Below are 12707 nucleotides of genomic sequence, written 5' to 3' on the forward strand. Positions count from 1 at the left end.
ACTACCCAACACACACTAGGGACAATTTACAATCTTACCAAACTAGTTAACCTACAAACATGTATGTCTTTGGAGTGCGGGAGGAAATCCCACGCAGGTCACGGGGAGAATGTACAAACTCCGTATAGACAGCACCCGTAGTCAGGATGGAACCTAAGTCTCTGACGCTGTAAGGCAGCAACTCTATCGCTGAGCTACGTAATTTTTTACCCTTTCCATCTTGGCTCTCTTCGATGATCCGGTGGTCACAGTACTTTCATCGTATTTTTTTCAGCCTAAGATTTTTTTCCTAACATGTCTTATGCCGTACCTGCGTTTCTGTTCTTTCATGTGGACTTCACTGAAATATCAACCACTGAATTTTTGGTCAGCAAGAATAAGGAAGCTTATGTCAGGTTTAGCAAGGTAGAATCCGAGAGGGTTTATGAGGAATATAAAGTGAGTGGAAAATAACGCATGTGGGAGATTAGAAGGGTCAAATGGGGCCATGTAAAGTCATTTGCGAGTTAGATGAAAGAAAATGCTACGGCTTTTTATACATATGTTCAAAACAATAGGGTGACCAGAGAGAAGATGGGAACAGTCAAGGACAAAGGAGGGAATTTATGCTTGGAGCCAAAGAATGTAGGTGAGGTCCAAATACATAGGCAAATTGCATCTGTATTCACCGAGGAAAAGGACTAGGAGGACAACGTGATCAGTGTGGAGAATCGGGATAGTCAGCTTTGTACATGACATGTCATGTCTTAGTGACGATTGACATTTATCAGGAGGTGACAACGGGAATGCATGAAAGTACGCAGTGGATGTTGGATGAAGGATTTGAGAGAGGCTTTTGGCTCAGGTCCCTCATGGTGTGTTGATCCAGAAGATTAAGATGAATGTGATTCACTGGGACTCGGCCGTGTGGATTCAGAACTGGCTTATTCAAAGAAGACAGAAGGTTGATATTCTGGCTGAAGGTTTGTAACCAGTCAAGTCCTGCATTGATCTGCGCTGTGGCATCTGCTGCTTGTGATCTATATAAATGACCTGGACGTAAATGTATAAGAAGGAACTGTATATATATGGGTTGGTGAGTAAGTTTGTTGATGGCCCACTGAGTCCGCGCTGACCATCAATCACCCTGTACACTAGCACTATCCTACACTCTAGCGGCAATTTGCAGAAGCCAATCGACCTACAAACCTGTATGCCTTTGGAGTGTGGGAGGAAACCGGAGCACCTGGTGAAAACCCACGCGGTCTACATCCCTTCTTCCCTGAGGCTATCAAACTTTACAACTTCAGTCGTGGGGTGGATTGAGACTGAGACCGACTCCGCTCACCCCCCCCCCCCACCCCCCACCTCCTCAATCTTTGCACATCCCCAAGCCTTTCCACTCGCCACTTTAAATTAATATTTCATGCATTTGTGTTTTATGATTTTTGGCAGATCCCTCCTGGGATTAAATAAAGTTGTACCATATCGTATCGTCACAGGGAGACCGTACAAACTCCGTACTGAAAGCACCCGTAGTCAGGATGAAACGTATTATGTTCATAGTTACAAATACCAGGGATGTTATTTACCATAATAGATGTACTTCAGTGCTATTTCTCTGGTGTCCATTTCCAACTTTTCCCATTGATTGTATTTGTCGGTATATATTACACCAATCACTGCCGCACTCATCACTTCCATATTCTCTTCACCATCTCCGCTTGGAAACTGGATTAGATGCGTCAGTTTCCATTCATCAATAATACTTTCCATAGTTTCAGCGAAATGATCTCCTATTTCAATGATAAAATAAATTTTGATGAGTCTCCTGTCAAATATCCAAAAATACTCATAAATTGTAAGGTAAAATTGTATGTTTAGTTTAGTGATACAATGCAGAAATAGTCCCTTCGGCCCATCGAGTCCACACCGACCAGCAATCCGATCCGCACATTACATGACAAACACTAGGGTCGATTTTACATTTACACCAAGCCAATTAACTTGCAGGCCTTTACATCTTTGGAGTGTGGGAGGAAACGGAAGATTTCGGAGAAAGCCCACACAGGTCACGGGGAGAACGTACAAACTCTGTACAGACAAGTGCCCATAGTCAGGATAGAACCCAGGTCTCTGGCGTTGTAAGGCGGTAGCTCGAACGCTGCGCCACCGTGTCTCCATTATGAATATCATCAAATCTCAAAAGCAATTCCATACATCGCACCTAGAAATGTAATTTATTTTATTCTCTGGGAAAGAAACGTTTGCTCAATCAACTTGAAAGCTACTCAAATCGTATGCAGTGGATTACTCATCTCATAAAAGAACTGGTTAACCAGCTGAAGAAAAAAAGTACAGAAGCCATGGTTCATAAGAAGCAGGGAGACTGAGGTTAATTGTATGGCAGCACCTCAGCACAAACACAATGGGCCAATAAATTCCATCTGCGCCATCATTCTGTCACGCTGACAATCTATACATTTTGTAAAAGGTAAGATACAAAGAAACTTAATGAGTCATTGAGAACCTTTTTCCTTCAATGGGATAATAACTTCATATTTTATTAAACATGAGATTATGCTAGTTAACATCTCTATTAACTGGCAAAAATGTGTACAAATATGGAGCAAAAGTCAGTCTGAAGAAGGGTCTCGGCCCGAACTGTCACCTATTCCTTTTCTTCTTCTACTTCTTCTTCTTTGGAGTTTTACGGCAGCCGGAATCCACAATGTTGCATTGCTGCCACCTTCTGGCTTCACTCCACAGTCCTCATGTCTTTACATTATATCCTTTTTATAAGGCCAGAGGCCCTCAAGAAATCAAACAACACCTTCACTCCTTTTCCTTCCCCTCCACACTCTAGAATGTTCTTTTCTGATATATCTGTCATTCCAATTTTCTTCATTTCACTGATCAAAACTCTTCTTTCTGTTTCATATCTTCTACATGCAACTAGAGCATGCTGAACTGTTTCCGGCTGATGGCATTCCTCACACATCCCAGTAGGGTGTTTTCCCAACATTTTTAATGTACTGTTCAGGTGAGTGTGTCCTATCCTCAATCTTGCTAATACTACCTGTTCTCTCCTGTTCCCCCCTCTTCTTGCTGTAATGCCCACTCTGTTTTGTAGCGAATAGAGGTGTCTCCCCTTTGTCTCCTGTTCCCAGTATTGTTGCCATTCCTGATTTATTTTCTTCCACACAATGTGTCTTCCTTCAGATTTGGATAATTGTAGGTTTACCTCTATGTTCTCTTTTTTAATGGCCTCTTTTGCTAATTTGTCCACTGTTTCATTTCCTAGCACACCAATGTGTCCTATTCCTTTTCTCCAGCACCTATCCCTTTTCTATCAGTCGGAGAGGGCGCTGCAAGCCGGTCGCCCTGTCAGCAGACTGTCAGTTTTTCCTACTTTTTTTGTTTTTTTAGTATGTCCTAATGTGGGTTTTTAGTGTTTCTCTGTGTGTTTTGTGTGGGGGGTAAGGGGGAAACTGTTTCGGTCACCTCCTCTACGGAGAGGCGACTTTTTCCAGGTCGCCTCCCCCGTGGCCTAACAGCGAGGATCGAGTGCCCTTTCCAGGAGACGTGCCTGGGGCTTCAGCGGCGGTCACAGAGCGGACTCTCGGCGTGGAGCGGGCGAGCCCTCGTCGGAGGGGAGCGCTCCGTTTCGCTGGCCCGCGGCAGCCGGCAGCCTGAAGCCGCGGTCTGCAGCCTGGGAACCCTCGAGGGGGACCTGGGGGGAAGAAGAAGCTCCGAATGCCGGCCCGCAGCCAACTTCTACCGCGGGCGCGGCGAGGACTTACCATCAGGAGCGGGGTCCCTTGCCAGGGATCCCTGGAGGGGAGTTTCGACTGCCGGCCCTGCAGTCTGCGGTGCTTCTGGCTGCGGCGGGAACTTTAAGTCTATGGCCACCGGCCTGCGGCCTACGCCAACCTGAAGCCGCGGTCTCCGGTGGGGAAGAGCCGATTCTGGACTTACCTGGACTTTTTACCTTGTCCTTTTACCATCTGGACGCCCGGAGCGACGGCTGCGGAGGATTAAGGTCCCGACCGTCTACTCCGCCATTCAATCATGGCTGATCTATCTCTCCCTCCTAACCCAATTCTCCTGCCTTTTCCCCATAACCCCGACACCCCTACTAATCAAGAATCTATCTATCTTCCTCTCCATTTTTCAAAATTCTGATCAAGTGCTGTTCTTATATTTACGATGGTATGTACAAGTTGTACATCTCTGAATGCTCCAACATTGGCAACATCAGATAATATCTATAAATACATTAGTCTCTTCAGTTCCGACAATAAACAACCTACGTTGAACAGTGACGAACATCAATTGTTCTGATCTTGGAACCATATCTTCTGGGGATTCGACAGACACATTAATCTCTTGCGTTTTACCTGTTAAATGACCAAAATATTTATTTATTCATAATTTTATCTAATATGCTACATTATTTCCATCTGACACACATTCCTAATTTTAAATTTATACATTTTATTTCATTATCACTGGCTCTAAACCTTAAAATTCCCGACCTAACAATGCTTGGAAATATCTTCATCACAAGCATAGCACCAATTCAAGGTAACTTGAACTTGAACTCGAATAGTGAAAGGCTTGGATAGAGTGGATTTATTTCGCCAGAGGTAAATATACAATTTACTTAGCCTGATTCACTTTAGGAATCAATATCATCTCAAAGCGTATTAGAAACAGAATTGTTAAGATCTTTCAGAGAGTAGATACTTGAATCGAATGGGGTATCTTTTCAAAACATGACTGGATAGACTCGGCTTGTACACGCTAGAATTTAGAAGATTGAGGGGGGATCTTATAGAAACTTACAAAATTCTTAAGGGGCTGGACAGGCTAGATGCAGGAAGATTGTTCCCGATGTTGGGGAAGTCCAGAACTAGGGGTCACAGTTTAAGGATAAGAGGGAAATCTTTTAGGACCGAGATGAGAAAAACATTTTTCACTCAGAGAGTGGTGAATCTGTGGAATTCTCTGCCACAGAAGGTAGTTGAGGCCAGTTCATTGGCTATAGGAGGGTTGCACGAAAGGTCACTGGGTCATAGGGCTCGACGCACGGAGCCGCTAAATCCAACTGGAAGACATCCGTCACTTCCGGTATATGTTATTAATGCTAGAAACGCGTACTTTCCTACCTGTTTAAAAACGGCCAAATGTTGAATTTTTGCGCTGAAAAAAATTGTGGGAGTCGAGGTAAGTGTGAGAGACATGTACCCAACTTCAGAATTCCAAACGTGAAGCGAAATGAAGGTATAGAGAAGCGAGAACTGAAGGGACTACAGCAGCTAAAGTGCTTGGTAAACATTGAAAATATTGGGAATTATCGCGTTTGCTCACTGCATTTCATCAAGTAAGGCATTATTTGTGTTTTTTCTTGATTCCTTTGGTATCTAAAAATTCTCAGGTGATAAATCTGGCTGTAAATTTTTCTTCAGATGCGTTTTCATTTTGTATGTAAAAACCCACGAGAACCATGGGCGATTTAAAAAAAATTACAGCCAGATTTATCACTTCTGAAACTTTTAGATGCCAAAGGAATCAAGAAAAAACACAAATAATGCCTTACTGTTGATGAAATGCAGTGAGCAAACGGCCAATGTTCGCCAAGCACTCTGGCTGTTGTTGTCCCTTCAGCTCTCGCTTCTATCTACCGTCATTTCTCCTCACTTTTGGAATTCTGAAGTAGGCTACATGTCTCACACGCTTATCCCGATTTCCATAATTATTTACAGCGCAAAAATTGACAATTTCAGCGGGTTTTAACGGGCCCGCTACGCTGGAAACAATGGTAAGTGCCTACCTGCAGTTCATCGCGTGTAATCCATTTGGAGTAGCCTAGCAACAGTACGGGTCATGGGTCGTGACCCGACTGCCGTGAAACCTCCCTATATTTAAGAGGGAGTTAGATGTGGCCCTTGTGGCTAAAGGTATCAGGGGGTATGGAGAGAAGGCAGGTACAGGATACTGAGTTGGAAGATCAGCCATGATCATATTGAATGGCGGTGCAGGCTCGAAGGGCCGAATGGCCTACTCCTGCACCTATTTTCTATGTTTCTATGTTTCTATGAAATAACAACTGTCTTTGCCAATGATGCTCATATTCTGCAAATTAATTAAAAAAAACTGTGAATCAAATATCTTTGCTTCCCTGAATTTGCAGAACTCTACACCAGAGATGGCATGGAGGCAAGATCATTGGAAGATTGGTAAATCAAGTTGTGTGGGAACTGGCACATGAGAGTTGAGGCCTAGACAGATCAGCCATGATTAATGCATAGAACATAGAACATAGAACAGTACAGCATTTTTCTACTGTAAAAAATGTTGTAAAGTTGAATTATCATCCCCTTTGTCATCTAATCTCTTCCATATTCCTCCCTTTACAGATCTTTCCTTTCATCCTCCCAAACCATTCCCCTTCCCTCTGCACCTTAAACTCAGCTTTGTTCTACCTCTGTATCCGAGATGCTTATCTAATATGTATCTAAGTGCTGAATGGTGTTGAACTGTAGATCACAACAAATGTCACTGTACCTCGGTACATGGGACAAATAAAGTACCATACCATCTACTCCTCATTTTCACAAAAGTTTATAGATTCGAAGCATTGACCCCTATTTCTTTTCTCTCCAATGTTGCAACTGGACATTTGCTGCCGATTCGGTTCCTGTCTTTTTGATGAAATTCGTGGGCATTTGCCCGACAATCACTTTTTGTCTCTGAGTGTTGCAAACGATTTGAAAACACTCTGGCAAAGCATATTATGGACACAATTTAAATCGTGCTGTTGCTGACAACTATGTATTGTGAAGATACACTAGATAACATTAGAGAATCCTACCTTTTGGATCCAAAATGTAAGTAAGCACTGGACTTTCAACTTTTAATCTCCCTGGCTACAGAAAGAAAGAACACACTGATTATACTCAGGTTTGTTTTTCATCCAAGTTTAGCATGTCTATTTAAGTTAACAGAACAGAATAATTCTTCTGCACTACAGGACACCATCAGTCCAATATTCCTCCAATTATATCAATGGGAAGAATGCAAAAATCACCCTTCTGACGACTTGCTTTTCTAATAACATACTTCCAACATGCCCTTCAAAACCCATCACCTCTACTACCAAGCGCAAGGACAGCAGGCACAGGGGAGCCACCATTTCCTGCAGGTTCCACATCATCCTGACTTAGAAATCTATTACCACTCTGTAGATGGGTTATGCATGCAACCTATAATGTAGTTACCTCATCACCACTAACCACGCCCCATCATATTAGTATAACTGTAGTATCCTCCCTTTGTTCCTCCCACTAGGTCCCAGTACGCCTGAAGGCTGGATGCAGTCAGTGCTGGGACGTGTGTGCCATGTGCTATATTAAACTCTCAGTAAAGGTTACAGTGTGTCAGCTATCACACCTTTACATGGTGTCAGAAGTTTAAACTCGCATTTCCCGTTTATCGGTTTTTATTTATTTTGTCCCCGTCAGTGCCCAGTGTTGGGTTTCCCTTGACATGGCATCCTCATGCCGAAAGCCATCTCCCCTTGTCTTCGACGCTGACATTGCGGAGCGATGGTCGACTTTTGTGATGGACTACACTCACTACGTCAATATTGCGCACCGGAACGACCCAGCCGCGGTCAAAGCATCACTCCTGCTCAACCTGGCCGGTCCCGACGCAATGAAGAGAGCTCAAGCCTTTGTCTACGAACCAGCGGTCCTGGATGACAACGACCAGCCGGTCGAGCCAGCTGAATCGGCCGACGACCCGGTATGTCTTTTGCGCAAGTTCGCGGAGATATGCGACCTGCCCTCCAACCGTATACTGGAGCGGGCCAGGTTCTTCTCACGCAAGCAACAGCCGGATGAACCTGTTGAGTGCTTCATCGCTGACCTGCAGCACCTTGCCCAGCGGTGCCGATTTGAAACCATGCGCGACCAGCTCACCAGGGACATTCTCGTCACTGGCATGATTGATCAGAAGCTACGTGCCGACCTGCTGCAACGGCCTGACCTAACCCTGACTCAGGCAATGCATGCGTGCCGCATTGCCGAAGTGGTCACCCCTCCGCATGGGCAGAGGGGGTCTGACAGCCGAGCAATAAATCTAACTGGTGTTGCTGGACAACGACGTATGAGGGACAACTTTCGCCCTCCACCGCGGCCCGTTCGTACATCCCGGGTCCCGCGATCTCAAAAGTGTCCAAACTGCAATTACGTGCACTCCACAGAATCACAGTGCCCAGCCCTTGGGAAGACCTGCAATTTCTGCGGGAGAATGAACCATTTTGCAGCTGCCTGCCGGTCCCGTGGGAAAGTGCCCTCAGCTCCCAGACAACTCCTAAACAACCTTCTGCAAGTTGATAGCGAGATGGATTCTCAGTCCTCTGTTGACACTGCCCCCAGCTCTGAGAACAGCTATTCCACGGGAGATGTAAGTGTTTACACTCTCCTACACAGCCGATCTCGCCTCCCCGATCCTTCTGTGAACATAACTGTAAACAATAAGTCCTTCTCTGCTAAGCTGGACACGGGGGCGAAAGTGAACGTAATGTCAACAACGCTGTTCCACAGGATAAGGAATAATGAGCTGCTGACTGCAGATCGCTCTGTTTTGCGTGCCTATGGGGGAGAGGAACTAACACCTGTGGGGAGGGCGACCTTCCACTGCGTGCTGCAGAAATCTTCCCAGGACCTGTCTTTCTTTATTCTGTGTGACGTTGCTGAGCAACCAGGCCTGCCAGGATCTTGGTCTGGTGTCTTTTGACCGTACGGTCCACGAGGTGCAAGCTGTGATGGATCCACTATCCGAGTACCCAGACCTGTTTGACGACAAGTTGGGGAAGCTGCCGTTGGTGTACCAGATCGTGACTGACCCATCCGTGGTGCCTGTGATCCGTCCACCCCATGGTCGTTCGCCATGAAGGGCAAGGTGGAGAGCATGCTGAAAGACATGGTCAACATGGGAGTGCTGGAGGCTGTCAGCGATCCAACCGAATGGGTCTCCACCATGGTCGCCACAATGAAGAAAGGAAAAAATGAAATACGGGTATGCATCAACCCTAAGGACTTGAATCTGGCGATTAAACGGCCCCACTACCCTATGAGGACTGTCGAAGATGTTGCCGCCCAGGTGGGTCAAGCCACAGTGTTCTCCGTCCTCGATGCCAGAAGTTCGTTTTGGCAGATACCCCTGGACAAACGCTCCACGGACCTGACCACGTTCAGCACGCCCTTCAGCAGGTTTAAGTTTTTGCGGATGCCGTTCGGCATCAACTCCGCCAGCGAGGTATTCCAGCGCTCAATGGAACAATTGTTTGCAGGTCTGCCCTGCGCGATCATTGTGGACGACATTCTGGTCTATGGGAGGGATGTGGCCGAACATGAACGCAACCTCCGACGGATTTTGGACCGTGCTCGGCAGATAAATTTGAAGCTTAATCGGTCAAAGTGCAAGTTCCGGGTGCCTGAGGTCACATATGTTGGCCACATTTTCACGGCCCAAGGGTTGAAGCCGGACCCGCAAAAGACCAGCGCCATCTCAGAGCTGCCCGCCCCGACAGACGTTGTCAGTCTACAGCGTTTCCTGGGTATGGTGAACTACCTGGGGAAGTTTATCCCCGACCTCAGCGAGTTGAGCGCACCCCTGAGACAACTCACAAAAAAGGACATTGCCTGGGCATGGTTTCCACACCACCAGCAGGCGTTTGATCTGCTAAAGACGAGGCTGGTCAGCACACCTACCCTGAAGTTCTTTGATCTACTGCGTCCGATCGTGGTCACTTGCGACGCCTCTCGATTTGGACTGGGTGCTGCCTGCCTGCAACCCCACGCTGGTGACTCGCTGCTGCCCATCTCTTATGCCTCCAGGACCATGACGGACACAGAGCAGCGCTATGCACAGATAGAGAAGGAGCTGCTGGCGGTGGTTTTCGCGTGTTCGAAGTTTAAGGACTTCCTATTTGGCACCAGGTTCACCGTTGAGACGGATCACCAGCCACTGGTAACGATACTGAACAAGCCTATACACTGCGCCCCTGCCAGGCTACAGCGGATGATGCTGCAGCTACAGCGCTTTGACTTTAAAATCATATATAAGAGGGGCACCGAGATGCATGTGGCTGATGCACTGTCCCGGGCCCCCCGGGCCTCCTGCGACCAGCACCCCATTCGAGCAGTCGGACTTACAGGTACTGAACGTTAACTTCGTCCCTTCTCAGCAACTACAGTGCTTGGTTGCACATACCGCAAACGACCCCGACCTGCAGCAGCTTGCTGCTGTCATCAAGCGCGGGTGGCCCACCAAACGGAATTCGTTGCCTGCCAGCGTCCACCCCTATTTTTTGGTCCGCGATGAGTTAGTCCTCCAGGACGGCATTATTATCAAAGGACATAAAGTGGTCGTCCCTGCCTCGCTGCATGGCTTGTATTTTGACGCCGCCCACATGGGGCATCCCGGGGCAGATGCCACTATCTCGCATGCCCAGGAACAGTACTACTGGCCGGCCATGGCTAAGTACATCCAGGCCAGGGTGGATTCCTGTCCGGACTGTAACTCTCTTGCCCCGCATCAGCAAAGACAGCCGCTTTTGCAGCAGCCTGCCCGACATGCCCTGGTCTTCTCTGGCTGCCGATATTTTCGACTGGCGTGGGAAGCAATACCTTGTGCTAGTAGACTCTTACTCGAATTGGTTCGAGGTGGACCTCCTCCCTGCCATCACCTCCGAGATGGTGATCAGCAAACTTCGCCGTCACTTTGCCACGTTTGGTTCCCCTGTCCGGCTGCAGACAGACAACGGCCGCCAGTTCACCAGCGCCGAATTTCGAGCGTTTGCTGCAAAGTGGAACTTTAATCATTTCACCAGCAGCCCGGAGTACCCGCAGAGCAATGGTCTAGCTGAACGGGCGGTCCGCAGCGCTAAGCACCTGCTTGAACAAACCCGCATCTCGAACGGAGATTTCTATCAGGGTCTCCTGAACCTTCGGAACATTTCCAGAGACAGTACCATGGGATCCCCTGCCCAGCGACTCATGTCCCGTGTTGTCCGCCCTCCGATGCCTATTGCCCAGCAGTCCCTGATGCCCAAAGTCCTGCAGCCTGCTGATGTTCAGCAACGTATTGCCCAGAAGCACGAGATCCAGCGCCGCTCGCATGACAAATCCTGCCGCCCTCTTTCGCCACTGATGCCTGGACAGGTCGTCCGTTTGCAGACGTCCACCGGCTACTCCCGACTTGCCACCGTCGTCGGGTTTGACAGCGCGCCACGGTCCTACCTCGTGGATTTTGAAGGGACTGTATACCGACGCAGCCGCCAGCACCTGTTGGCGGTTAACGAGCCCAAACCACCTCCTGCGATTCCGTATACCCCTCCATCGCGTGTCGAGCCTTCCTCCACTAACGTACCCTCTGCTCCCTGCATGCCACGGTCGGTCCTTTTGCTCGGGTACCCCCCCCTGCTCCTCCCGGTTTTGCTCCCCAGGCTCTGTTGTCCCCTGCAAGGTCTTCTCTTTCTCCCACTTCTGCTCATTCTACCCCTTCTGTTTCACCTGGCTCACCTGTGCCTCTCCGTTCCCCCTCCAAGCTGGGCTCTCCACCCACCTTCTCTCCCCCTCCTGTTTCTGTTCCGGTCCCTCCTCCTATTCTTTCGGGTGGGGAGGGTGAGGGTGCTGTGCGCACTCGCTCGGGTCGGATTGTAAAACCTCCGGCTCGCTACGGAGAGTATGCTTAGCTTTGCAGGTTCTGTATAACAAACCTGCCATTGTTGTAACTTGTTTAAATTGTAAGGGGAAGGATGTAGATGGGTTATGCATGCAACCTATAATGTAGTTACCTCATCACCACTAACCACGCCCCATCATATTAGTATAACTGTAGTATCCTCCCTTTGTTCCTCCCACTAGGTCCCAGTACGCCTGAAGGCTGGATGCAGTCAGTGCTGGGACGTGTGTGCCATGTGCTATATTAAACTCTCAGTAAAGGTTACATGTGTCAGCTATCACTCCTTTACACACTCCTTCATCATCATTGGTTGCAAATATATATTGGCACAGTCAGTGAGTTAACCAGGAACTTTAGTTTAGTTTAGTTTAGTTCAATAATAATATAATAAACTTTATTACGGACTCGAGGTCCAGACAAGGGGAAACATTACATAAAAATGCATTGCATATTAAAAAATATAACGTACATATAAAATCTTAGTCTATCTATCTATCTATCTATCTATCTATCTGTCTGTCTGTCTGTCTGTCTGTCTGTCTGTCTGTCTGTCTGTCTGTCTGTCTGTCTGTCTGTCTGTCTGTCTATCTATCTATCTATCTATCTATCATCTTCTATATAATATTAAAACTCTGTGGCTACTGGCTGGCTGTGTTTCTGCCTGATGTGGTTGCCAGCCTGTGGATGCCAGCCTTTGATTCGTTGCTACGCCAACACCAGACTCACAAACGCCCAGATTGTTTCCATTTCGGTAGAGATTTCACTTTTCATTCCAAGTATTCACTCCTGATTAAATTTTGTCGTGTTTATGTACACTTTTTTAATAAAATCCTTCTCCCCCCCCACTCACTCATTTTGTCGCCTCCTGCTGGCCAGCGACCATAACGGCTGCTGGCGCCCGCATCTCGCCTCAAAGACGCCATTTAAAAACAGCCGCACTGCTGAGTCCTGAACGGCTTGAGTTGGAGGAC

General features: G+C 47.4%; 1 protein-coding gene across 1 annotated transcript in view; it reads right to left on the reverse strand.

Moving 5' to 3' along the window:
- Positions 1–12707, reverse strand: part of LOC116991848 (complement C3-like) — a 109629-nt gene that overhangs the window by 38287 nt on the left and 58635 nt on the right. The window contains exons 20-23 of the mRNA XM_033050825.1: positions 12379–12381; positions 4067–4072; positions 2294–2321; positions 1572–1775 (exon numbers count right to left, since the gene is read on the reverse strand). Coding sequence (XP_032906716.1) covers positions 1572–1775; positions 2294–2321; positions 4067–4072; positions 12379–12381 — 241 coding nt within the window. The remainder of the gene's footprint in view (positions 1–1571; positions 1776–2293; positions 2322–4066; positions 4073–12378; positions 12382–12707) is intronic.

Source organism: Amblyraja radiata, chromosome 35 (assembly GCF_010909765.2).
Source record: "Amblyraja radiata isolate CabotCenter1 chromosome 35, sAmbRad1.1.pri, whole genome shotgun sequence".
Taxonomy (NCBI): Eukaryota; Metazoa; Chordata; class Chondrichthyes; order Rajiformes; family Rajidae; genus Amblyraja; species Amblyraja radiata.